This window comes from Callorhinus ursinus, unplaced genomic scaffold (genome assembly GCF_003265705.2).
Source record: "Callorhinus ursinus isolate GAN/ISIS: 27379988/994484 unplaced genomic scaffold, GSC_fseal_2.0 scaffold8, whole genome shotgun sequence".
NCBI lineage: Eukaryota > Metazoa > Chordata > Mammalia > Carnivora > Otariidae > Callorhinus > Callorhinus ursinus.
In genome coordinates this window covers 60440847-60468530 of record NW_027397070.1, presented here as the reverse complement: position 1 = coordinate 60468530, position 27684 = coordinate 60440847, and the positions used below count along the sequence as shown (strand labels likewise).

Sequence of the window (27684 nt, the reverse complement as noted above, 5' to 3'; positions counted from 1 at the left end):
CCCATTTTACAGATGAGGAGACTGAGGCACAGAAAGGTAAACTAGTTTGTCCAGAATTACCCACCTTGTCAGTGGCGGAGTCATGATCTGAATGCAGGTGGTCTGGCCTCAACCTCTGTGCTCTTGACCACTGCTTTTGAAGCACTGAGTTCCTACCACATTCCACATGCCATGCAGCACTAGGCATCAGGAATGCTGCCACGAATAAGAGAAAGACAGTTTATGCTTTCTTAGAGCTAGCAATCCACATGAAAAGGATTTTTATGCTATCTCCCCTGCCAGTCTTATCAATAAACTGGAAAGCATGGTCAGGATCATTCTTTACTCAAGTGGCGCACGTATCTGGTTTAAAAAAAAAAATCATTGCTTGGCAAGTAAGATTGCCACTTTCTCACTCTTTCTTTCTTACACTCAATTTAAGTTGAAGTATGATACTGAGTAATGTTTTGACATAGTGATTACTGAGAGGCCTGGTGCTGTGGGCTCTCGTTAGGCCTAAGCTGAGTAATGGAGGCACGGACATGGCCATTAAATTTGCACTTGATAGAAAGTTGGGCCACAAAGCAAGTTTGTTCTCATTAAGTCAAGAGAAGTAATCCGTAGATACCTGAAGGATGTCTGGGAGGGATGAGCACAAGGCTACCAACCCAGGGATGCCAACCTCCCGGATACAAGTTGGACAGGAGGATCTTTGGGCAAAGGAGGGTGGGTAGCAGCCTCAAAGACACCGTGGATCAAAGTGGAGCAAATTCAGTGGTGCAGTAGCTTCTTTAAAATCAACTTTCCACAACAAAAAAAACACCCAAACAAAAGATGGGCAAAGGAACTTTTCTCCAAAGTAGATATTCAGCTGGCCAATAAGCACATGGAAATATTTCTTAGTATCACTAAGAAATGCAAATCAAAACCCCAGTGAGATATCACTTCATACCCCTTCGGATGCTTGTTATTAACACACACACACACACACACACACACACACACACAGGACAGAAAGTCACAAGTGTTGGTGAGGATGTAAAGAAACTGGAACCTTTGTGTTCTGCTGGTAGGAATGTAAAATGGTACAGCCACTGTGGAAAATAGTATGACAGTTCCTCAAAAAATTAAAAATAGAATTACCATATGACCCAGCAATTCCACATCTGGGTAAGTACTCAAAAGAATTGAAGGCAGGAACTCAAACAGATCTCACACACCCATGTTCACAGCGGCATTGTTCATAATAGCTAAGAAGGTAGGAGCGCCCCACGTGCCCATTGATGAGGGAATGGATACATGAGATGTGATATATATGTACAATGGACTATTATTCAGCCTTAAACAGGAAGGAGATTCTGACACAAGCTACCACATGGATGAACCTTGAGGACATTACGCTACGTGAAATAAGCCAGTCACAAAAAGACAAATGCTTTGTGGTTACTCTTATATGGGGCTCCAAAAGCAGCCAAAATCCCAGAGACAGAAAGTAGACCAGGGGTTGCCAGGGGCTGGGGGGAGGGGAGAATGAGGAGTTATCATTTAATGGGTTTGGAGCTCCAGTTTTGCAAGAGGAAGAACGTTCTGGAGACGGATGGTGTTGGTGGTGGCTCAGCAATGTGAAAGTACTTAATGCCACTGAACTCTTCACGTTAAAATGGGAAATTTTATGTTATGTGTATTTTATTACAGTTTTTTTAAAAAAAAATCAGCTTTCCGTCCTCTCCCTCTCGACATGTATAGTGATGGGAGGGTTTCCAGTGTTCTTGGGAGGTTGAGATGAGATACCTGGGGGTCCTTCTGCTCTGGGATTCTCTGGCTCTGGGTCCTGAAGCCACCACTCTTCTGGGAGGGGCTGGCTGAAGCAGGGAAGCAGCCTCCCCCTGCGTCGGCCCGTTTATGTAATCTTTCTATGAGATTCTGGGTCTCTGGTGTTGCCTTCAGGGAATGTAGATGCTTGTTAAGAGAGACAAAATACCAAAAAGGCGACAAGAAATGGCTTAGAAACTGAAAAATTGAGTTTATGAGGTAAGGGTAGAAGAAGAACTGGAAAAGAAGAAATGGGAGAGAAATGTATTTGAAGCCCAGTTGGTTTATGAGAAGACCCTTACTTCTGCAGGACTAGGGATGGCCTTGTCCTCAGATTGAGAGTTGTGCTGGCCCAAGCTCTGCTCCCCCAGTCCACATGCATGTGGCCAGTCTAAAGTCTTCATGGGAGTATCCTGCTTCCTTTCCAGAGAGTTCCCCTTTTCCTGGTTATTTCAGAGTATGCTGGAGAGAAAGCAGGACATGCCACTCTCCCATCAGCCAGGGCACAGAGCTCCTCAGGAGGCCCAGCAGCGGGAGAGCCAGGCTAGGGCGGCCACACCAAGGCCATCTACCCCCACTGGTGACATGCAGGTTTATTTGTTTTGGTGCTTTTCTTTACAAGATCTCAAGTTCTTCTAAGTATCTCACTCAACAATTCAACATATGGAGTATCATCTTCAGGCTTCATGCAAGGTGTTTCCTGAAACCTCTGGCTCCCCAGCACCTACCCCAGTGGTTGGCATGCTGCAAACATTAATACATGTTTGTGCAATGAATGGTTGAAAGTAATGACCCTGCTGAGTAGTCTGGGAGCCTTAGTTCATAGCTAACTAAGCATGTGTCTACCTGTGTTTCTTCTATGGTCCATTTTGGTCTTAATCTGCCAAGTTTGCTATATAAAATAATGATTTCTGCTTACTGCATATGGGTCATGCAAAGCATCTGCGAGTTACCCAGCCAGCTGTGCAAAACACATCCAATAGTCCAAATACAGTTCAATGTCCGTGCATTCATAATGGTCTTTTTGCATTTTAAGGCCATGAAAGTTTAACTATTTACTATCTGTTTAAAAACAAAACAAAACAAAAACACCTGAAAGAAGATAAGGAAGACAATCTGCACATTTATCCCATGAGTATTCCCATGGGAACCCTGAGCCAGAAACAGCTGGTTGGAATCAATGACCCCACCTACAGATGATCTGATTCACTGTCCTTCGAACACCCCCTAGTGAAAGGTCACAGAGCCCCCACTTTCTGCCAAGGATGAGGAGAGCGGTGTCCCCGCCTTCATACCACTCACAGTGACACGTGAAGAGTTACTCTGGAATGTACCGAGTGCCTCAGAGGAAAGAAAGATGGCCACCGTGGCCCCTGCCACCTGCATCCTGGAGAGCAGGGCCCCCTGTGAAAGCTCCAGCCCCCAGGGACAAGGGTCCTGCTTTTGGTCTCCTTCACACCGCTGAAACAAAGCCAAGCAAAACCAAACCAAACCCTTCATGCTGTACTCAATGAGAACAGGCAGGACGTCAAGTCAGAGAATGTGGGAAATGTAAAACAGGCCAGAATTCACAGCAGCAGGTTCCTGGCTCAAGGATTCGAGGGCCGCTTTGGCATCCAATCCCAGAGAGATGCATTGTCCACCTCTGGTCCCAGAGAGCTGGTTCAGTTTCCCAGCACCCTGGCCGGTTTCCTCCTTTCTGGCTCCCATCCTGACTTTGAGTGGAGGGTGCCATTTCGATCCTACAGAGCCTCCTGGATTCCTCTGTCTTTGTCACGTCTGGCTCTGGGCTCTTCCCTTTCTAGGCCCAGGTGATCGGAGGATTCCCATTCTTTTGGCATCTGCCATCATCCACTGAAATAGACCCAAGTGTCTCCTTTCTTCACTTGAGCTCCCATCCTCAGACTTCGGAATATGGGGAAATCGGGGCCATGGGAGGAGCTATGTCAGAAATAAAGACAGGGAAATGCTCCAGGGGGATGACCTTTGGGGAGCGTCAGGTCAGTAGCATTGCTTCTGGCTCACTCCCTCCCCCATTTTGGAAATGACCAAGGGCTTTGTAGTTCGGAGAGAATAGGATTGTTTTGTTTCAAGCTTCTGGCTCACTCCCTCCCCCATTTTGGAAATGACCAAGAGCTTTGTGGTTCAGAGAGAATAGATTGTTTTTTTTTCAAGCCAGAGAGTTTAATGGGAAGACTTACTTTCAAATATTTCCTGTTCACACATTTACTTACTGGCTGGCTACGTTTGCCAAAGGCACTTGCTCACCAGCTTACTTAGCGAACAGAGGGCAGGTAGTCCTCGGCCCCTCACACCCCCCAGGGAGACAGCGCTCAGGAAGTAGTCTGGACCGTCCATGTCTGCTTTCTGTTGCTTTGTGGATGGCACCAGGTGAAAGGGCTCCCTTCAAAAACAATGCCAAACTCAGACACTGGAGGAGGTCTTTGACAAAGACACAGGCAGTGTGATTCCGGGGGTGTTTTTCATTTACCCTGTCCGTGTCATTTCCAGCTTGGGTGCTGGTTCCGGTCACTAGTCCGACTTGAGCTTAAATAGCCGAACCGGGAGCAAAAAATGAGCCAAACTGGGGTTTCTTGAGGTGATTTATTTTAGCTAAATATGTCAGTTGTTTGTTTGTTCTAAAAATACCGCTAGAAGGATGGGGGAGTATTCCAGATTGTTGACACTTTGACTGAAATGCGAAGCGAAATGTAACTGATAGGGGATCTAACAGGAGTTCCTGCCTGTCATAAAGAGGAGGCCGGATTAGGGTACCGGGAGGTGCAGCTGAATCCTCACGGACGGCCCCGTCGGGGCTGAAGGGCTGCAAAGTTCTGGAGAGTGAGGCCCCTGCTCCTGACACTTGGGTTTGTTAAATAAGTGTGGTGGTCATCTCCCCAGGACCCAGCTGACCTGGGAGCCTGGGCCGGGACGACACTCAGGTGACAGCAAGGCCGGTGTGGGGGAATGCCGAATGGCCTCCCACACAGGCCGACGCATTAGGCGGCATCTCTTTTTGAGCACCTCGGGACCTTAAAAGTGATCAGATTTTTAGAACTTCCTCAGTGGTTAAAAACTCCCAGACAGGAGTTTGCCGGTAAGCCACGGGGGTCAGTTCCTGGACAGGGCTTGATCCCTAGAGAAGAGCCGTGTTCTTCTAACCACCCCCCCCGCTTTGGTGCTTGTGTTAGCAAACCAATGGGGGAGTCAGCGTGTGCCTTGGGGTTTTGTAAAGACAACTAGGTACTCAGATTTGACTCCTGGAAACCTTATAAACTAGGGGTTTCTGTCTGGCAGCCTGTGCGTTGACATTCGCTCGCAGAGTCCCGTTAGGTCAGCGCACATTTTAAAAATGTTTGGATTTGATTACCTCTTGGGTAGGCAGGCACGACTCCAAACACTCCCTGACATCTTGAGCCCAGCTCCTATTCACTTGCCTGGTTGTGGAAGACATTTGAGTTTTCCATCCCGAAGAGGACTCCCAATGGCAGTGGATGACTGCTCAGTGCTCTGCAGACTCGGGGTGCCCTGTACATGGGTGACAGTGTGAATGTGCCCCCTGGGTTGGTACACCGACCCTCCCTGGAGAGACTCTTAGGGAGGACTTGGACGGGGTTCTAATGGAGCCATCAGAAAGCCATCCTGGGAATCCCTCCAGAAGGAATGGAAGCATTCTGTTCAATGGGTGGGAGCCCCCTTCATTTGTGGGCTTAATGGAAGTGGTTGATCAGAATTCCCGCTGAATTCTAAGCATAAAATACTCCCAAAATTCTTACTGGAATGAAATAAACACAGGTAGAATTTCCTAAGGCGGGGGGACGGCTATGGGAACTCTTTCCTTTGGAGATCTTTTAAAAAATCAGCCCATTGAAGGTTAGGATGGAGAGTTATGAACCAGAGTGGGGGTTCCTGAACTTAAATTTGCACACAAATCGTGCGGGAGTCGTGTTACATGAAGATTCAGGCATACTGGATCTAGAGTGGGTGGCTAGTCTGCATTTCTCACAAGCTCCCGGGGCTCACTGAGGCTGCCGGCCCTGGACCACACTCTTGGGTAGTGAAACATTATAGGGACTGCTCAAGGCCTTGTCCAGCTTTGGACTGATTGGAAAAATCTATATTTTTTTCTAATGAGCCAATGAACAGTGTGTCAATACGGCCGTGAGGTAAGCCTAATGGTCAAGGAAATTGTTTCCTGCGTAACAGTTGAGTAGATCGACCATTCATTCAGGTGACGTTTATTGAACACTCTCCATTAGTGAGTCCCCGAGCGGCATTTGAGGTCAAGTGGGAGCAGTCACGTGAACCGGTTCCTTCTTGCCCCTGCCTTCCAGCGATAGTCAGAGGACCCTCAGCACAGTTTGAGGGCGCGGCTCTGGGGTTGGCATAGCTGTAAACCCAGCATCATCATTGTCCCCTCTGGTGGGAAAGGGGCCCTGCTGAACTGTGTCAGCCCCAGCGGCTCACACGCCAGGCACAGTATGGATTTTCAGCGACAGTGACTCAGCCCAGGATCAGAGGCTGTTTTTTTGCCGAGAACACCACCATCTGGGATTGGATTGCTTTGAAGACCAGCCAGGAGAGGCTCCAAGACCAGCACACAGTAGACCATCAGAAATGTTGGTGACAATGACATTGAGTTAGATTTCCTTCTGGAAAGCCACACTGGAACCCAGAAGAAACCCCTCATTTGGCTCTGAGGGGTTGGTTCAATTTATTTGATAACATTTCCTCTGCCTGACCAGCGACGGGCTGCTTCCTTCTGGATTCTTTCAGACTTTGTTCCCAGCTGACTCATCTGGCTTCAAATTTCCATCTATCTTCCCCTCGTCACCACATGCTTTTGGCACATCTCTCTTGATTTCTCTTACCATTCTGATCTCTGGCTGCCAACCATCTTCTCAATTCGAAATTTCCTTTCAATATACCCACATCCCCTGGCCCCCTCTGCCCGACCTGTTTCTTTGACCTGGTGACAGATTCACACTTTCTTTCAGGTGTTTGGCAGCCAGACCCACCTCAGCTCCCCAGTCAGGCTCCCTGGAAGTGAGAGATGGGGATGGTATTCAGGGCCCCCATGGCCATTGCCTCACTTGGGCAGATACCACGTGCTTTTTCTTCACAGCTGTTTTGCATCCCTGCCTACATTCAGCAGATAAACAAAGAGCATGCTGAGCCCAAGAGCGTTCAAACAGAGGCCAGCACAAAATACCAAATGTTCAAGGTTCCCATGATTTTCATTCTGAATCAGCTGCCTTGAATACAGCATTTACAGATTGGCTAATTAGTGTGGGTTTTGTGTATTAATATGCATGTTTCCTCCTTGATGCACTTAATGAGTGCATTTTTTTTATACTGCCAGATAAGGTTGGAGGGAATCATTAATTTAGTATTTCTCTAAACTTTTCTCATTTACTGTCATTGAGAGTTCTTCACCAGAAAGCTTTGTAAAGCATATTAAATTTCAGAATTTAGAAATATCTACCCTTGGGGTGCCTGGATGGCTCAGTGGCCTAAGCGTCTGACTCTTGATTTTGGCTCAGGTCATGATCTCAGGGTCGTGAGATTGACCTCCATGTCGGGCTCCGTGCTGGGCGTGGAGCCTGCTTAAGATTCTCTCTTTCTCCCTCTCCCTCTGCCTCTTCCCACTGCCCTCTCTGAAAAAAAAAAAAAAAGAAGGAAGAAAGAAGGGCCCTTTTATCTTTATCTCAGGCCCCAGTCTTATATCTCAGATTCCAGACACCACTCCAGAGCATATTGTGGGTGCTCACACCTGCCTGCCTATGCTTGAGATATCCATCTGCCTGCCTGAAAGGCCCCTCCCCAGTGCCCCCTCCGGCCCCCCCGTGAGGGTCCTGCTTCTTCTCTGTGGTCTTCCATGACCCCCAGGCAGAGGCCCTCCTTTTTGTGCTGCTACCGGAATTTTGTCCATATGTCCGTTCATCACATATCATGTGTAGAGAACACTAGACCGTGAGGGAAGATACCATGTCTGATTCCCCTTAGTAGCCTCAGGGGCATAATAGGCACTTTTAAAATGATTGACAAGGGGCGCCTGGGTGGCTCAGATGATTAAACATCTGTCTTCGGCTCAGGTCATGATCCCAGGGTCCCCGGATTGAGCCCTGTGTCAGGCTCCCAGCTCAGAGGGGAGTCTGCCTCTCCCTCTCCGCCTGCTCATGCTCTCTCTCTCTCTCTCTCTCTCTCTCTCTCTGTATCTCTGTCTCACATGAATAAATAAAATCTTTTTTCAAAAATAAATAAATAAATAATAAAATGATTGACAAGAGGATGAACAATTTTGAATTCATTATCAGGTACATTGACATATAGGTGGTCAACTATACAAATACAGCATTTTAACAGATTATAAAAAACATTTTATACATTTTATACATATACATTTAACAGATTATAAAAAACATTTTATACATAGAAAACATTATATACATTTATACAAGGTGAGGAGGGAAATAGCTTTCTGCCTGAGGCTGGGGGTCAGGGAAGATGTCAGACAGTGGGGTTGTCACAGTTGGGCATGGGAGGGGCCCTGAGGAGAGGACTTCGGGGAGGTAGAGGCAGCACCATGAGCCCAGCGGGGAGATGTAAGCGTCTGCGGTGAGCTCAAGGAGTGGCCTCTGGGGTCCGGCAGGATAAAGTTCAACTGGAGTGGTACTCTAGAGGTGAGGGTCTAGCGGTTAGGGTGGTTTCCAGGGAGTCAGGAAAGTCTTTCTGGGGATGATCATCAGACATTAAACCTGGCCTTGATAAACTTTGAGACTTTCCCTAAGGTGCTGAGGACAAGTCACAATGCTACATGCCCCAGGGGGTGTACCTTCTTTCTAAATTCTACACCAAGCCAAACGCAGCTGTTATTTCAAGAGGTATCTTGGGAGTCATAAGAATTTCCAAAAATAGGGTAAAATATTTCTCTTGGGTTTAATGGAAAGTAAAACCTTGATTAACTGAGTCCTTCAAATGACTAGAATTTTACACACACCGGACTTTGGGGTGAAAGAGGCAAGTCACAAAAGGCACAGGTCAATGGGATCATTTTTTGAAGAAGTACCTATGATGTATCCTAGGAACAATCCCCCAGAAGCGCAACCCCCATCTTCCTGCGGCCCGACTCGGGTTCCAGGGCCATAATCTGTCCCTAAACCGGGAATCCTGCCTCATGTTCATGGCCAGATCTTTTCTTCTGCTTGGACTCTTAAGTTCTTTGAGGGCAAGGGACTATATTTTATACCCACTTTTTTTTTTTTTTTTTTTACAAAAAATACCAACTTGGTTTATTGGATAAAAACAGTGATAAAACGGACACAAAGCCAAAAGTTAGAACAGGACATTTTCACATCCTTCCCGGACTCAAAACCATACTTCCCATCATCGGGGGTTAAGGTGTTAGGGAGCCAGAGCCCCCCAAAATCCCTCACTCTTCACCTGCACTGGAAACAAGGCCTGCAGTAGGAGAACCCAGGAAAGGAGAAAGTCAGAGCCGAAGTCAGCCCTGTCTACACCTTCATCCCTAAAAGTCTCTGCGTTGGAGGGAAGCAGGGAAGGAGTAAGGGGGCCAAAGTGGCTGGGACCAGCCTCTAGGGCCCACTGCCCAAGATGTCCTAAAGGAAGTTATCTTTGTCCCCATCCAGTCCCTAATAAGTACCATTGTCAGGCCTTGGGAAGAAGAGGAAAGGGGATAGTTGGTTCAAAAACCAGATGTGGTCTCCACACCTTCTTCCGGCATTGATAAAAGCCCGGAAAGTGACCGTCTAGGCCTTGGGGCGCCACACCTTTTCCCTCCTGCCCAAACAAGAGGTAAAAAGGAATTCCTTGGAACAGAGCAAGCCCAGCTGCTCTTAAATCTCCACGTCGCTTTCCTTGTCATTGTCATGGTCTCCATCATAGAACTCGTTGGGTGCCTCTGGCCTGCTATAGTTCTCCTCAGGACCCCTCTCCTCTGCATCAGCCTCATCAGTTCTGTCATAGGTCAGGAGGTCTGCGGGCACATCATGAATCCGGACGCTGGGTGCATGGTTCAGCATCTTCAGGTTTTCAGAGATTGTCTGGCGGATCTGGTCCAAATACTGGCGTGAGTTCTGATTCTTGATGCGGGTGCTGACATCCGGATGGAGCGTGAAGTCCGGGGCAAAGTACTCAAAGTATTCACTATAGGGAAGCTCCTCACTAATGGCTTCTTCTACCAGCAGTGATGTTTCATATGTCCAGCAGCAGGCAACATTTCGGACAGTATAGCCACCACCACCTAGCACCAGTAGAGGGATATTGAAGCTCTTGACATATTCGACACATTCCCCATGTCCTCGAATGCTGAGGTTGAAGCAGCCCAAACGATCACAGCCCAGGGAGTCAGCTCCACACTGGAGGACAATGCACGTGGGTTTGTTAGAAGTCCACCACCTGGTTGATAACCGGCTGGAAAAGGTGCTTATAACTCTGGTCATCAGTGCCATCCCACAAGGGCACATTGAGACAGTAGTAGCGGCCACTCTCTGCTCCAACTTCATACATATCACCTGTGCCAGGAAGGACGTAGTTTCCATATTTGTGGAAGGAGACTGTCATCACCCAGTCAGTGAGGTAGAAGGCTTCCTGAACTCCATCACCACGGTGGATGTCAGTATCAATGTAGAGCACCCGAGGGTGGTACTTGAGCAGCTCCAGGATGCCAATCACAATGTCATTGACATAGCAGAAACCAGAGGCCTCAAACTTCTTGGCATGGTACAGACCACCAGCCCAGTTAATGGCAATATCACAGATCTTGTTATTCAGCTGGATTGCTCCTTGCAGAGATGCGCCTCTGTAACGGGAACAGAACTCAAAGAGCCCAGGAAACACTGGGCAGTCATCGCCCACGTTGAAGGCATTAAGGCCCTTGGTGAAGCCTTGCATATTGGTGGGGCTGACTCTCTGCAAGAAGTCGATGTCCTCAGAATGAAAGTGGCACGTGTCATGCTGGGAGGCCTGGTAGGGCTTGATGACAATCATCTTCTTATAGAGACCGTAGTGAAGGACCAAACTATGGGTCAATGCCAAGCGATGGGGCTTCATAGGGTGCCCTGCCCCGTAGTGGAAGTTGCCCACGTCGGGGTCGTAGAAATAGGCCACAGTCTTGGTCATGGTGCCGGCGGGAGCAGGCCCCCGTGCCTCTGCCGCCCACCCGGCCGCCTGCCCCACCCCCCTATTTTATACCCACTTTTAACCCACACAGTAACACAGGTCTTTGCACATCATAGGGTCTTAAGTATTTGACAATGGATTAGAAAATGCTGTCTATCCTCATTAATGTCAGGAGTGCGGTTAGAATATTTTAGGTCACTCTCCTGTGTTTGTTGTTCAGTGGATCTGGGTTTGCAGTTCTGGTCTACCCATGACTGGCACTGTGAACTTGGGCAAATTACTCTCAACCTAACCTGCACGGTTGGTGTAAGAATCAGCGGGTAAATATTTAACGTATCTGGCAGCAGCTCTTGTTCTTATTTTGCTTGTCTTGGAAAGCAGAAGTTTCCTGGCTTGTTGCTTATTATTCTGCAGTTGAGAGCTCTCATATTTTCGTATTTTCTGGAATTGCATTTCCATTTGGGAGCTTTAGCTCCTAGTACCTAAGGTTGGCTTTACTGAGGTGGGGGGTGGGGGGGAGGAGGAGCTCTTTGACCAGAAAGATGAGTAGATGCTAAAAAAGCAGAAATGGATGGAAAAGGCATTCCAGACAGAAAGAATAATAGCATGTGCAAAGGCCCGGGGTCATGAAGGAGAGTGACATGGAGGAAGTCGATCATGGCTAGAATGAGAGATGTACACGATGGCAGTGAGCAGACAGAGGCTAAGCATTTGGGCAGGAGCCAGGTCAGGAACAGCATTGTGTGAGATGCTAGATTTGGGCTATCAGTAAACATAGTCAGATTGGCCTATCAGCAAGCTGCTTCTCTTCTTCATCAATTTCCTGTAAGTTTCAGTGAGTCTCTGAACCAAAATTGTTGTAATTAGCCAGATGTAGGGGGTAGGAATAGACCACTTTCCCAGCATGTGACTTCTTACCAAGAAAAGCACCTTACTTAATTCACAGTGGGACTCGGCTAATGTGGCCGGCAGACATCTCAGCCTATGGTCCCTTCCTTCCGCTCTGCCAGGTTGGCAGTTCCACACGCAGGAATATAGTCGATGTTGGTTTGTCCCAGGCTTTTTCATGACTTTTTTTTTTTAAGATTTTATTTATTTATTTGAGAGAGAGAGCAGGAGCAGCAGGGAGGGGCAGCGGGAGAGGGAGAAGCTGACCTCCCGCTGAGCTGGGAGCCCCATGTGGGGCTCGATCCCAGGACCCTGAGATCAGGGCCTGAGCCGAAGGCAGACGCTTCACCGACTGAGCCACCCAGGCACCCCCTTTTTCGTGACTTCTCATTTTGTCCTCAGGGTTTCCTCAGTAGGTTGAATCTCTAATATCTTTGGCCATCCGCTGCAGCAAACCAATGCCAGTCATTGTTTGCATTCTCTTCATTTCTGTGCTAATGCAGCATACGCCGAGCCAGATGTTTTCGAACAGTCTTGAAATGTGTGAGCAGGGTTCGGCAAACATGATAACAAACATCGCTTGTCCTGTTTTCGGGATTGTTCTCTGCCGGTAGCCAAGCCGAGGATTGGGGACGTGGTGAGAAGGAGCAGTCTGCTGGAGGCGGGGCCTCTTCTCCTGCTTGTATTTGTGTGTCCAAGGGAAAACCAGGGTTTGGCGTGTTGGGGCGTTCTGCCCATCATCTGGAACATACCCGACAGCAGCAGCCAGGCTTTGCTTTTGCTCCCCTGGCCGTGTTTTCTAGCTTCTTCTCTCTGCTTGTGTCTCTCATGCTGTTCCTCCTGCTTCACTTCCAGGTGCCTTTCCCATCATTTGTGCTCAGCAGTTCTACTATTGTTCTTCCTGTCTGGTTCTCTTAAATTCAGCCCACACCTTTTCAACTCCATATCCTGAGTCAAGTGTTTGAAAGCTGTTATTTCATGTTAATTAGAAGTTCTTTTTCCAGCCAAGAAGCCTTGCATGCAACCGTTCCCCAAGTTGAGGCTTAGAGACGAGCTCTGGCATTTTGTAGTTTGGGTGTGGTTAAAGGACAATTGGACAGTTGGAACTACACTGCCACCGCAGGCAGGGCAGCCTTCCCCACGGCCTCACCCCCTCCCTGGGGCGGGCATGCTCCAAGCTTGGCTAAGCCAGAAGAGCTCGGTGCACCTCCCAGAGAACATCACCACAGTCCTAGGTGGGGTCTCCCTTGGCCAAAATTGCTTGGCAGCCAGACCCAGGAGGGTCTCTGGCATCTGAATAGGTCTCTACCAAATGCTAAAAGGTGACCCTTTGTAACATATCTCCCAGTTGACCCAAGTTTGGTGGGAGATTCTGGTGGAAAAAGGCTCCCATCACTTTCTGGACTGGTGAAGACATCAGCAGGAGTTGGCACCTGGCTCCTGAGAAACCCCTCAGGGAACTTCCACTTCTTGAAATGTTCTTGAGCAGATGTGGAGCCCTGTGCTCACATTTGGCCTCACCCTTTATCCTACCTGCTTGTAGATCAGAGGCTACATCCCTGTCCACAGACCCAGGCTCGAGGAGGCTGCAACCCTGAACCCTCCAAGAGCCCCCAGCAGCCCCCTGGGCGTCTTGTATTCCATTTGGAGGGAGGGGGTGGTACTAACCCATTGCAGAGCTTGGGCAGTGATGCATTCGGACCACCCTCTTTCCCTCTCCCACTGAGAAAAAAGAGACTTTCTTCCTCCAAAATGCCTTCAAATGAGGCCATTACATCATGCATGGTTGAGGAATTCTCTTGTTACTGGAAATACATTTCTTAGTCTTCTGTGGTTTGTAGAGAAACTAGTCAGTGAGCCAATGGGGCCACAGAGCACAATCCTAGGCACTGTGGAAGTGAGGGGTTGATGTTCTTTTATGGAAGGGGGATAAATACCACACACCAAGAAGGGTTATTACAAAGATCACCTTGGTTGTGTTTGTGAAGTGCCAAACACAGAGCCTGGCACAGAGAAGGTCTTTAATAGACAGGAGCTTCCCCCATTTCTTTCTTCTCTTTATTACCATTAACAGCAAATACCAGCTAATGTGATAGAGAGTAGAGTAGACAGAGGCGTAAGCATGGTATTGTTTGAGGAGATGGGGTTGTAGCTGGGTTTAGAATTTAGGAAGAAGTAAGGAGAGCAGTAGATTCATACAGATTAAAACTGAGGACACGGGGCACCTGGGTGGCTCAGTCGTTAAGTGTCTGCCTTCGGCTCAGGTCATGATCCCAGGGTCCTGGGATCGAGCCCCATGTCAGGCTCTGTGCTCGCTGGGAAGCCTGCTTCTCCCTCTCCTGTTCCCCCTGCTTGTGTTCTCTCTCTCTCTCTGTCTCTCTCTGTCAAATAAATAAATAAAATCTTAAAAAAAAATAAAACTGAGGACACGGCATGTATATTCATAGACTTAGGAAAGAAACCTAGCCTTTGGCCAATAAATTATATTGATAGGAGTAAAGGGTCCAGAGGGATGCATGGCACACAGTGGGGTGGTGAAACAGGAGTGGCCGGTGGGCAGGGTGCCTTCGAGGACTCAATAAGGAATTTTGACTTAGTATTATAAGCAGTAGGGAATCACTGTGGTTTCTTGAGCTGGGACTGAAAATGATTTTTAGAGATCTTCATAAGGCAATTTCTTAGAGCTGGGCAACTTGGGGGAACAGGAAGACCACCAGGAAGGTATCTGGGCTCATGCTGGGGCTTCGCAAGGATAGTACTAATGAGCTCAGGGACCAGGGAAGCTGATGTCTTCAGAAAGGCATAAGGAGACTTTGGGAGTGAGATAGCCCAGAGGCCGGGAAAGAGAGGAGGGTCTAAGCTCAGCTCACAGAAGGTCTGGGCAGAGGATGAATCCATTGGTGGTAACAAAAATAGGAAAGAGGTAGTTGGTGACTATGGAGTGAGCTGGTGAAGTCCTAGCCCTTCAGTAGCAGGGCTGGGAAGACCTGAGGAGAGAGCCTGAGCCAGATGCCCTCTTCTTTATGTGCCTTTTCGCAGCTTACAAGACTTATTCACCTTCACATGATGAGGATCTTGGTGGAAGAGGATTTGTAGATCCTTTATATCAACTGAGTCACGTCTCCTGTGTAAATCTGTAAATAAGTCAAGATTTGCTTTTAATGAATTTTTGAAGTTTTGCAAATAAATTGGTTTTGTTTTAAAAAGCAGACTCTTAATAAAACCCCTGCGCTCTCAACAAAATTAGCCATTCTGATGCATTTAACCTAATCACAAATGGTCACATTGGGTGCACCTGCATTTGCCTTCAATCTACAAAGCCATATATTAAACTGGGAGTTCTGGAACCCTTGGCCCTTGCTGCCCCCGCTTCCCTCGGATCAAGCCTTTGCCCACTCCATTCTAGAATGAGTGCCGTCGCTTCCGGGTCTAAGCCCAGCCCCATGGGTGGTTCTGGTGGGGACTCTCTGGCTTGAGCTGTGTTGTTTTCTCTCTTTGTCTCCCCATCATAGACTACTGTTTTCCAAAGTGAAGTTGGAGTCACTCTGCCGGGGCCCGGATGAGGCGCTCCTCACTTGTAAGCACATGTTACAAATATGGAAATCCTGCTACAACCTAACCAATCCCAGGTAAGAGGACAGCAGTGCCTGTTTTGCGTGGTTTTTGCATGGGTCCCCGCCTCCCGGGGCCATCTCTGATGGGCGGTTAGCACGCAGGCACGACCCCTGCCGCCTTGTGCACTTCCAGGTCCTCGTGAGCAGCAGATGATAGTGGTGGAACCATACACACTCCATTGTCAGGGGCTTTTCTTCCAGTGGCTGATGAAGCCCCCAGATCGGGAGTTTCTTTTCCTGTTGCTGCCACCGTGAGCCACGAGGCCCAGTGACCAATTAATTACCACCTGATTTCTCTCAACCAGCCATTCATTTAAGTTCTTGGACAAGTCTTACCATCTTTCTGGTAATTTATGGATAGAGTAGTCAATTACATACTCCAGATGGGGGTGTTTAGAGTAGTATTTAAAAGACCTGCAGAGACAGCAGGCCATGTCCCACTAAGGAGAGTAGAAATCTCTATGGGCATGATAAAGTATAATTTTCAAAGAGTTAAAATCATGACACAAACAGGTATAAAATAAGCATGTATCAGAGGTTTTATTTACCTCGTTAACTAACGGGGAAACCAGTAAAATGTTAAGCCTCGTTCAGAGAAGAATTTGAAAGATAGATAAACTGAAATGAATTTGCAGAGAAATGCAAAAACAGTATCCTACAGGACAATGAAATATATGGTTTGGGGTTGTCTTTTTACAGGGTGGAAATCAGTTGCATCTCATTTGCCTGCAGAACAGTAAAATGACCTTAATCAGTCGGAGTCAGTCAGGGGTACCCACCCAACCGAGGCAGATAATTGGGGAAGTCCCCCTCGTTAACCCCCAACTCGCCACTGAAAGACACCCAGTAACCTGTTGTGCCCATTTTCAAGTCTTGGGCAATTTTTCCTGGCGTCTATTTAAATTACTAAGTGTGTCCTGCCGTTGGAAGGAAGTCATTTAACGAAAAGGGACCTCATAATTCAAGGGCATTCACACAACTGCTCATACACTTGGAACATTTTTCAAGCTCATAGCAAGATGTACGGACAGCTCACACAAGGCTCTTAAAAGTCAGGAGCCTAAAAAATATTCAAGTCAAGTCGTAAATGTGTACTAACGAAGGATGACACTTGCCCCGTACAGCCCCCCAGGAGGCAACAGGCTGGTGGCCGTGATGTGCAGGGCACGGGCCAAGGGAGAGGAAAGGTGGGGTGGGCGTTAGGGAAGCAGCAGAGGGCAGGAGGGATTCCATGTGGGATTTTATTTCTGTAGTTAAAATAGTCAAAATCAGGGCCCTCCGTGTTAGGGGACAGGTCCTTGTGAACTGACATTCAGCGGAGTTGTGACCACAGGGCCTCGTGGGCAGTGCAGCTGGAAGGGAGGGGGCTCACGCTGGCCAGCCCCAAGCCCCTTGCAAAGCTGGGGTCACGAGAATTAGCCAAGAATCCCTGTCACAGCCACGACCCGTGGCACGTGACTGCCCTATGCTCCATCTTCCTCCCAGTGAAAAGATAATCCTGAAACTGGCCTCTTCCCTTTTGTGGATATGTTCTGAAAATAAAGATCATTTTAATTTTTAAAGAATCCTACTTTTCTAAGTCTAGAGCAGAAATAGAAAAGGCCCATGTTATGTTCCCGAAAAGCCCCCCACTCCCGGCCTCTCAGAAGCAGCAGGATTTAGGGAAGAGTCTTGGCCACGAGCACCGCTAACAGGAGATCCTCCCCAGGCTGGTTGCTTCCGTCCTGGAGCATTCCTTTGCCCGTACCCCCGTTCGAAATGAGAAAATAAACCCATCAGCCTTCATGTTGCCAATTTTCCCTCCGTTCTCCACACCTCTCCCACCTCCCCACATTTCCTCCCACTTAGCAACCAAGAATATTGAATGTGAGGAGAAAAAAATAGCAGAATTGGAAAGCTTTTTAAAAATACTTAACCAAATGCCTGGGCTGTGTCCATACGTCCTCCGTTTCCTGAAGGATCTTGCAGGGCCAGAGCAGGGAGGAACCCTGGCTCCAGGCACAGCGTCTGGAGGGGGTGTGGGGGTGGGTGGAGGAGGGACCCATCAGGGGTTTGCGAAACTGCTCCCTCCAGCGACTCCCAAAGCCTTGAGGGAGGAGGAGAGGGATGGTAATTGAGCAGCCCCTTAGTAAGGAGCTTCCTGATTTTTTTTTAACTTTATTTATTTTCTCTGGGATATAAATAAATGTTTCTCCTGTAGGCCTTACCATTGTGCAAACTTAGACATCCTCCCCAGTATGGTTGGGTTAGACATGACCCCAGCAGGAGAATGAAGCATAAAGAGGGGAGGGCTGCATCTTGACAAGGGATGGCATCCTTCCTTGTCCTCCAGATAAGGGCAGTTCTGGGTCCGGCAGCCTCGAGTCCATGATCAGGTCACGCAAGGTTCTAGAAGAGGGTAGAAGCTCATAAACAAGTGCATGAGAAGCATCCCTGCTTAAAAAAAAAAAAAAAGAGAGAGAGAGAGAGAGAGAAGTGCAATAAAAACTGGGCAGAGAGCATCTTGGCAGGTGGTTGGTTTCTCCCCAGAGAAGGTCCACGCTGACACCCTGAGTCGGGGCGCCCTTGTTTCTGAGCGTGCTCGCTCGTGGACGGGCTTCTGCTCTGCCTGCCAGGGCTCCCCACCGTCCCCCACCCCCTCCCAGCTCCACCCTGGGGCTGGCCCAGGCCCCTACCGCGGTGAGATGATGAGGCACGGAGGGAGATAGGAAGACTAACGGGCCACGTGGAGAAGAGACCGAGCTTTCGTGTTCCCTGCGACTCGTTCCCTCTTGATCTTTGCTGGAAGGAAGATCACACTGAGCTAGCTGCTGAACCCAGCCTTAGACAACTTGCAAAGAGAGTTCCACCTGCAGGCTGAGAATGCATCTCTGCTGTGAGCAAAATGGTGGGTGGCGTTCTCTCGAGTGTACATTTGGCAAAGGTGTGTGTCATTTCAGAAGCCTGGATTTATTTGCTGGGTCTGCAGTTTTACTTGCCTTTAGGAGAGAAAGCTGTCTCTTGTTTCATCTCCTCCTCTCAGTGAAGGAGCAAGTTCCTTCAGTCCTTGTGCCCATTGGCTCAGCCACTCAGAACAGAGGGACTTGTGACCAGGGCCTCACCAGAAGGTTCTGGCAGCCTCCTGGAATGGACGGTCAGCGTTTCAGCTGATGATGGCAGCACCCTTCCCTGGGTCATCCGTGTGTGCCTTATCTTCAGCCCCTACATCAGCCTCACAAGATCGAGACTCTTCTTTCCATTTTATAGAAAATAAACAAGGCTGAATAAGTTGCCTAAATTTTCCCAATTAAATAAGCACTAGAGCTCTGATTCAGGCCCAGGTCTGTGCTGACATCAATACTCCCTGCACCATGCACACCGCCTCTCCAGGTCGCAACCAACTTCCTTTCCTTTATTTTTATTTTTTTATTGTCAACCAGTTCTTTCCCATCCCCCTTGCCCCTGCCACGTGGACCATCTCCATCGCGGGAGCCATGTCATTGGAAGAAAATATTTTCTTTCCCAGTCCTATTTCAATCGCTTACAAATCGCACTTAAAGTTTTTATTAAAAAAAAAAAATAAAGACGTTTTCTTTCCTCTCACCTCAGTTGGAAGCTGGAAACCCCATCCGGCACCAATTAATAGTCACCAGCATTTTGGGGAAGCTTTTCTTTTTACAGAACGTGCTCTCGTTCCATCTTCCAAGCAGCCCCATAAAGCAGGCAAATGTCATGTTCTTTCATACGCGTTTTACTGACGAGAATTGAGGGTCAGGGATATTGGGAGCTCGCCTTGACTCTTGTTAGCCAGCCGTGAGGGGCCTGGAGAAAAACAGGCGTTTCCTCCTTTCCCACCTGCCCCGCTCTGGCTTCCCATCCCAGGCCCCTCTCTTCCATCTAGTAAATACTGTGCCAGGCGCTAGTTCAGAAGCCGGTAGGAGACCGGGCCGCCACAAAGACCCCCGGGCTCTCACTCAGAGCCCACCACCAGCTTGCTTCTTGTGTTTAACAGCCTCTGCGGGCTGTGGAAGGTGGAGGATTTCCAAGGAAAGCTTCCAGTTTCCGGTATAGCTATACCCATCACTAGAATGTACTCTAAATGTTCAGTCCTGACGGGGAACAGAAGTCACTTGCATGCGGGCGTCTACCTGTGTGGATATCTACAGCTTACATACCGTGGATTTGGGGCTCCTGCCAGTGTCCTCCCCCTAAACCCTCCACTAGCACCATTGACCAGGAATGGTTCTTCCCTTCCTGCCGTCCTCCTTGAGGGGGGCCCCTGGCAGCCTCCGGGCCAAGCACAGGAGGTGAAATCACTGGTGGTGAGGCGGGAGTGGGTGGTCCACGGCAGGGGCTCAAGCAGGGTCCCCCCGGGAGAGAGAGGAAGGCTTTCGTGAGAGAGACTGGCCAGAGTGAGAGAGGTAAGGAGACTCAAGAGGTGGCCAGAGCCTCCATTTGCCTCTTCCTCCATATCCCAGGGGTCATTGCAAAGGCAAATCTTGATTGGTTAAGACCCCACACCCTATAAACGTAGAACTAAAACTTGCCTCAAGCAACCAGCACAGTTCTCAGTCAGAGCATTCAGAGTGGAACCGAGCATCTCCGTTTTGAAGAGGGAACGGTTGCTTATGCACGGTTTTCAGAAGGAACTCTGAGGAAGAAAGAAGGAATGTGACCGCCCATAGTTTCTCAGCTGGTGGAGGGGAAGTTGATCCTGTGTCATTACAACAGTGGGGAAGGCTCACAAGTTAAGATGTGGGTTTTAGCAGCCGTTTCTAACATTCAGAGTAGGAGGCCCTTAACTCAGCTTCCCCACACCTGCCATTGTACTAGAAGGCTAGGAATAAAGTGGTCCTCAGAAATCAGCCAGCCACATTCACCTCGGGTGCATGTTTGTGGGTATATGTATTTAGAATGACTCATGGAGTATACCTGAAAGTTATAAATCTTCTGAATGCTCTGTCCACATGACCTCAGTTCCGCCTCACGCCGCTGTATGCAGGAAAATAATCCTTATCTTCACCTGACAGGGAAGACCCTGAGGCACAGGGAGAGTAGGACCAGAGTGACCTACTTGTTAGGGACAGATAGAAGGTAAGATCCCAGACCCCTGGCTGGCTTCCAGGACCCAGCAGCACACGTCGCAGCTAATCCCGGGCAATGAGACTTGGTGAGCTGGGAAAGTCTGGAGGTTTATGGCCAAGGCAAACCCATCAAAAACCCAGGCAAATCCTTTCTCTGCAATGCCTAGCACCTTACCGTGTGTCCTAGAATCCCCAAGGCGATGAAAAAATCACTATATTTTGAAATGACATCTTCTGAAAAGCTCCGAGGTGGGGAGCCATTGCAATATTCAGATCATAACTCTTTGTAATATTTTTCTAATATTTATATTAAAAATACATGCATGAACGAACCGATGTTAGAAATATGCAGTCAGTAATGTGATTCATGAACATTTGCACCTACTTTTATGTTGTCTTCTGCTCAGAGACAGTTATTGTTTCACAGTTGTGGAAATAATTAATAGAACAGTTTCCAAAAAACGTGTATCCAGTGATGTAATAACTATAGGCTGACAAACAGTCTGTACTGAAGCAAGTTTCCGTCTGTTTCCGGTGGATTTCTCTAACTACATCACTGGACGTGGAAATTACAGCCTATAAACCATATTAGGTTTCATACCAAATCTTGTTTGTACCACTTTTAGCAACAGCTGCATACAGGAAGGAAATTGTGTCCCTTTATTATAGAATTTGAGCTTCTTAACAAAACAAATACCACACCTGGAGCCCCCAGATCAACAAAACAAAATAGCTTCAAAGAAAAGCATTATAAACTCAAACTTCAAGAGATGGATGGGCTGCTTTTTGGAGCTTCTTGGGTGGACTATCATGATAGAGGAAAAGAGAAGAATGCAATTGTTTTTGCTTCCAGGCTTCTTAGGACAAAACAAAACAAGAGTCTGTAGGAGCGAAGGTCCCCACCTGTGTTTCTTTCCACTTAGGCCCCAGGTGGTCTCCCATGTGACTTGCCAAACACGTGGTGCCAAGCCTGCTCTGTAGAGGGTGCTGGGGAGGGGGATTCAGTGCAGGAAGCTGGTAACATGCAGGCCTGGAGGCTGGTGCCCGAACCCTGCTGTATGTCCTCAAGGCCCAGCCTTCTCCAGCCTCTCATCACTGGACAAGCTGGATGTCGGGGGGTGCCAGTGACCAGCAGCTCCCTATGTGATCCCACGACTATTACACAGGGACACAAGGGAGGCCACAGCCGTGATTGCCCTTTGAAAAGTAGGAGCCGGGGGTTCTCAAATCTTTCTACACATTGGAACAATCTGGGGAGCTCAGAAAAATGTGGACAACCCCAGAAATACTGATGCATTTGGTCTGGAGAGGGACCTAGGCATAAGGGTCTTCTAGAAATGCCCAGGTGCCTTCCCTGGGCAGTGAGGGCTTAGCTGTAGACCGTTGATTTGTAAGACAATTCGAGGGTGGTGTGTTTATGGGCTTGATGAGCTCCAAGACTTCCAACACGGAAGGCCAATCAGTTCCCCATTCTAAGGCAGAGAACCTGTCTTCAAGTTTTCAGTTTTGTGTCTTATAATGATACCAAAGAGGCTAAAATTAGCAAGGGTCTGTGGGTGTGGTTTAAGCGTGTTTGTGACAGTGAGCATGAAAGGGATCCCAGCCCAGGCCGAGCCAGGACGCAGAATGCCTTGTAGGCGACGGAGAGGTGCTGAGGAGCGTCCCAAACGCACAAAGGTGTTACTGCACGTCAGGGGTCGGCGATGGTTGATTCTGTGTCTCTCCCCCCTGTCCCCCTTCCAATGACTGACCTCTGCAGCTGTGTTTTGCAGTGATTCTGGACGTGGGAGCAGCCTCTTAGATAGAACCATTGCTGACAGACGACAGCTTAACACAATTACTTTGCCAGACTTCAGCGATCCCGAGACAGGTGAGAATAATAGACCAGAGGGGACGGAGCGGTGTCGGAGAGCGCGTGGGGCCTGGCCCTGAGTGGCGAGTGGCGGGGGACGAAGACCGCCAGGGACGGGGCTCGGAAATGCTCCTCGCGATAAGAGCTTAAACTCAGTCGAGGCTCATTTTCTCCAGTGTCTTTTCAAGTGTGTGTTCACAGTGGGGGACACGGTAGTGCCTGCCTGGCACAGCTCTTTGCGATCTATTTTTCCCCATGCTCTCAGAGCCTCAAATTCAAAACTAAAATTAGATTGTTCACATCCCCATGAAGCTTCCCCTCTGCTTTTCTGCTTCTCCCTCTCTAAGTTTCAGATCTTGCTGAAAGCAGGTTTTGATTTTTAATCAGTTGAACATAGGAACATCCCCACCCCACCCCCCGCCCCCAGCAAAAAGGCCCTTCAGGGACACAGGTGGGTTCTGAGCTTCTGATTCTCCTGTCCCCTGAGCAAGTGTGTATACCTTGTCATTTGTGTTTCCACATTCGCCCAAGTACAGAGGAGTAAATACGCCTCTGTAATTTCCAAAACTCCAAACAAGTAATTCTAATAGTTCTACCGACTATTTGGTGGTGATTTGGAGGATATAAAGAAGTTCCCCTCTGCTTCGAGCCTCAAAGGTAGCTCCAGAGCATCATTTGAAAGCTGGTTCTGTTGCTTCTTCACCCCCACCCCGTCCACCGCCACGGTGCCCCGCAGAGGGCCTGTGTACAAGGCTTCATCCCCATCTGGGTATGCCTCCTCTTTTCTGGGCTGGCTTCATGAAAGGAGCCTCCAGGTCCTTCTCCTGACCTTGTGACAGGTCCCAGCTCCTGCCCAAGCCCTTCCAGAGAAAGGCAGAGAGCAGCCCTGGGGTATGCACAGCCATCTCCTGAAAAATCTTGCCCCTGGCAGGATGGGAGAGATGCCACCTCTAGAAGCCAGATGTGCCACTCGCCCAAGCCCATGCTCACAAGCTGCCTGCAGACTGCCTTCCTTGGCTAGGCTCCCTTGTACCAAAGTTAAAGTCAGCTTGAGAAGTCTGATCCCAGGGCCCCAGGGCTCCCAGGTTAAAAGAGTGTTGGGTATTGGATGCAGTGCGAATTGCAGATCAAATGCAGTTCAGCAGGGCTGGCGGCCACTGCTCAAAATGCTCAAAATGCAGACCGACAAAGCCACAAAGAAACCCACCCCCTGCAGTGGCCTGATCCACCACCCCCACCCCCCATTGACCAGCAGTCCTGGGGAGGGGAGCCTCTGACTTTAAATATAGCATGGCAAGTCCTCCTAGAGACCCTATCGAACCCCCTCATTGCTGGCAAGGGAGGATGAGGCTGTCGGCTCTAGCCACTGCAGGGTGAGGCTGGGACACCACGGGGAGAAGGGGGTGAAGCTCACTGTGGCACCGGCAGCAATTTCAGCTGATTCAGAACAGCTGCTGCGGCTGCCCGAGGCTGCCCCCCCTCTGCCCCCTCCTCAGGATCCCGTGAGGACAGTCCTACTAAATTCAGACCCCCTTTCCTTCCAGCTGGCCTGGACCTTAATTTCCCCTGAAGTCCCAAGACTTGAATGCCACATCGCATTGAATGCAGATGGTGGCAGAACATAAGCGAGGTCCTTATTTGTTCTCCCTTTGCCCCATGGGACATTTTCCCTAGAGACTTCAAGAGTGTCCCTGGCCAGGTTAGGCCTTCTGAGATGCGGTAGTATCCAGGGGAGGTGTGTGTGTGGCGCAGTCAGGGCGTTGCTGCGCCCTTGTCCCTACTGGGGTTTGTGCGTCTGCTCCGTCCCTCACTCTGGGAGCCCAGGTGGTCGGAGTGGGGTTGCTGACACAGATGCCCTCGAACAGCAGGAGAACTGAATGGCACAGCCTCCAGGCCTGGCCACTGACCGTTTTATTGTTGTATGATCCCTACAAGATGATTCTTGTAGGAATCCCTCCAGGCGTTCACTGGCCCTGCCCTCAGGGCCCCCAGTTGTTGGTTGGCACACCCCTAATTACTTACCCAGGAGGCCAGGGAATCAGAAATGTGGAAGGCCATGTTAGGAGGCCTTATCAATGCCGACTGGTTGTAAATGAGGATAGAACATTCTGAAATGACAGTTGAAATCAGAGAGACAAAAATGAGGAAGACTCACCTAAAAATGGAAAGGCTGCCTCCATCTTGGTTAAGAGAGCCCAGTTTTCCATAGTTCAGCTCCGGGGCAGGTAGAGGGCCGGCACATGCTCTTTCATTCACCTTTGTGGATGGCCTGGCTTGTGAACGACCCACAGATTCTGAGTTTTGATTCAGAAGGTGCCATAAAGAAGTTTTGCTCCCATCCCTGCGCCTCCATCTTGTTTTTCCCTAAAGGTAACCACTTTTATTAACTTTATGCTTGCCCTTCCAGTGTTTCTTTTCATGCAAATAATCACAGATATGATTTCCCATGTCCCCCTACATGAAAAATAGCATAATACTGTGTAGTTATACCATCCAGCACCTGGCACTTTTCACTTCACGGCATGTACCGAAGACCCCTCCACATCCACCTGCAGACAATGTCCACGTTTTTTACAGCAGCGTAGCGTTCCGTGGCGCAGATTCACACTCCGGGCTTCTCTGTCCCAAGGGACCTCGGCCATCTTCCTCCTCCTCTTTGCCACAGCCTTCGGTGCATGTGAGGGAGGAGGCTGGCCGATTTTGAATAGCCCTGCTCATTTAGGAAAGCAACTGGGCTCTAGAGCAGAAGTGAAAAGGAACTTATCCAAGGTAAAAATGGTTCCGAACCAAAACAAAGTGACCAAGGTCAGCTACGGTGTGAGAGGACCCAGCCCTGGCCGGTGACAGCTCGCTGATAGTATTGGTCCCTGCCGCACCTGGTGCTTCTCTCCTTTCCTGAATTCCCTAATTTAAAGGGCCCAGGCATCCAACACGAGTGAAGCTGCACAGTGCTGGCATCCACAAGGACTTGGCCAAGGCCATGGTGAACCTCTACCGCCATGACCCTGTCCGTTCTCAATTACCCAGGGTGCAGATAGAGTCCTTTGCGAAGGCCCAGACCCTCTTGGGTCACTTGCTTTTGTGTTCCAGAACTAAAATTTCTTTCCTTTTGGTTTTTTTTTTTTTAATTTCCTATTGTGGAAATTTTCAAATATACCAAAACAGAGGCACCAATGTAATGAATCCCCGTGTACCTACCACCAGCTTTCAACGATTAGTATTCCTTTTCCATCCATCACTTCTGTCCCACACTTCATTTTTATACAGTATTTTAAGGCATATCCCAGACATCATATTTTGTATACTAAAATTTCAGTATATACGTCAAAGAGATAAGAACTTTGTTTTTAAGAGATAAGAGCTTTTAAAAAATAGAAGCACAATGCCATTATTATACATCTGGGCCATTATAAGGTACAGGCTCAGCATTATCGATGTGGGAAGTGGTTAATTAACTAGGATATGGTTATCCTAAATCTCCACCTCCGAAATCTCCCATATGAACATCTGTGAAATAACATAAGGGGAACCCATGTCTAGAAGCTTTGGACTGGCCAAGTCTACTGTGGCTAATAGAGTAGGCATTGGTTTCATTAAGTGGATGTGGCAAATCGAAAAAGCCCCCTAAACAACATGATTTCCCTTCCATTGTCACCTCTGGCTCCCCTCCCCCCACCTCTAATAGGTCCCAGCCACGGAAAAGAGGAATCAGATAGAGTGACAGTCTTAACATTGAAGCTATGAATCATTGTCTTTTCTTAGGAATAAGTTGGTAGTTCCTTAAATAGAGGATGAAAAAAAAAATTTTTTTCTTCCTTTTGCCTTCAAAACAGGATGTGGAGTAAGGAGATTTATCTCTAATCATTGGTAGATATTACCAGACACCTATCTAAAGCAAAATTATTCTTTCGCCTTGAAAGTTTGGTCCATTGTGTCTGGGACAATTTTTCATTGTGGCCGCGGTGGTCTCCCTGTTACTGAGTATGTCCCCAGTAGTGAGGCATGAAGGTGGCGGTCACAACTTCCTTTCCACAGTGCCCAGCCTGTGCACCCGACCACAGACCAGCTTAGAAAGCTTAGCCCTCCATTGTCGCAATGCTGGGACCATGACCTATGGTTACACCTCATTATCTCTACCTAGGAAAACCTTCACTTCCAAGTAAACTTTATATAAATGCCTCTCATAAAAAACAAATCTAGGAGTGGCCAAGGTCTACACCTTTCCAACTGAAAAGCGGTCTCCTCTAGAATGTCCTGGATATTGTAGGTTAAAGATGTATTATTTTCAGCGGATCATGCTGCCGAGTCTGTGCCCAGGTAAATCTGAGTTATTTTTATTCCATGGTGTTGTTGCAGAACAATTAAATAACCAGTGGAAAAAACAACAAATTTGTTTTCTTCGAAAAGCACTTGTATTCTATTGTCCAGTAGAGGAATGATTGTGTATTACATGACCTCATTTTCTTTGCAGCTTATGTGAGTATATTAAAAGCTAGTTTATTTTTTTCCTTTGTGTCTCTGAAGCTTTTTTTTTTTGCCTTTATCCTTTTTTTTTTCTCTTTCACTTTTTTAGTGTCAGATTCCTCCTCCTCTTCTCTTTCAAGAACCGAATCTCCTCTCCACCTGTTTGTGTCTCCTCATCTCCATTCTCATCCCAAACCTGACATCTTTGTGTGGCCCCCTGCGGCTCATTCATTCAATGACCCAGGTCCCCGCCAGGAACCCTCTCTGTGTAAACATGGTTTATGGTTTTTCCTTTCTTGTTAGACCTGCTGCATTTGCTTGATGTTTCATTTTCTGATAATCTTCCTAACTGATAAGCTGGATAGGAAACTCCATCAAATTTATCTGAGAGAAAAATCTTGCCAATTTGAAAATCCCGAAGCTGGGTGGGTCAGAAGGAGACATCGGTACCCAAGTTCCAACCCCTTCTTTGAAAAGTGAAGGAGACCTATTTTGAGCAGGATAAATAGAAGCTTTTCTAGACAATGCCTCTGGTTCTCAGCTACTCTTATGCTTTCCTGGAGTTAATATACATGCATAAAAATCCCATGTTTTAAAAAGGCAAAGTAGAACATTTTGCACATAATTTATTTCTATATATTTCTGATTTTCTATTTAGAAATTAATTCAATAAGCATGCAGTGATCAAGGTGATATCATAAAGATAATAGTCATAAGCCCTTTAGATTTGTGGTTCTCAAATTTTACTGCACATTAAAATCGCACAAACAGCTTTGAAAACTGCAGATCCCCCGAGCCCCACCCCTAGAGTTTATGATTCAGTAAAGCCTGAGCTGGAGCCCAGGCATGTGGATTTACAGAATCCCCACTG

General features: G+C 48.1%; 1 protein-coding gene and 1 pseudogene across 10 annotated transcripts in view; one reads left to right on the top strand and one right to left on the bottom strand.

Annotated features, from left to right (window-relative positions):
• TTC7B (tetratricopeptide repeat domain 7B) overlaps positions 1 to 27684 on the top strand; it is a 248922-nt gene that overhangs the window by 165182 nt on the left and 56056 nt on the right. For 5 of the 10 annotated variants that reach the window (XM_073895744.1, XM_073895745.1, XM_073895739.1 and 2 more), the window contains 3 exons: positions 15333 to 15449; positions 22270 to 22367; positions 26923 to 27081. In XM_073895744.1, coding sequence (XP_073751845.1) covers positions 15333 to 15449; positions 22270 to 22367; positions 26923 to 27081 — 374 coding nt within the window. The remainder of the gene's footprint in view (positions 1 to 15332; positions 15450 to 22269; positions 22368 to 26922; positions 27082 to 27684) is intronic. The other 5 variants (XM_025869470.2, XM_073895743.1, XM_025869471.2 and 2 more) reach the window with 3 other exon arrangements.
• Positions 9033 to 10957, bottom strand: LOC112822099 (histone deacetylase 3 pseudogene; annotated as a pseudogene).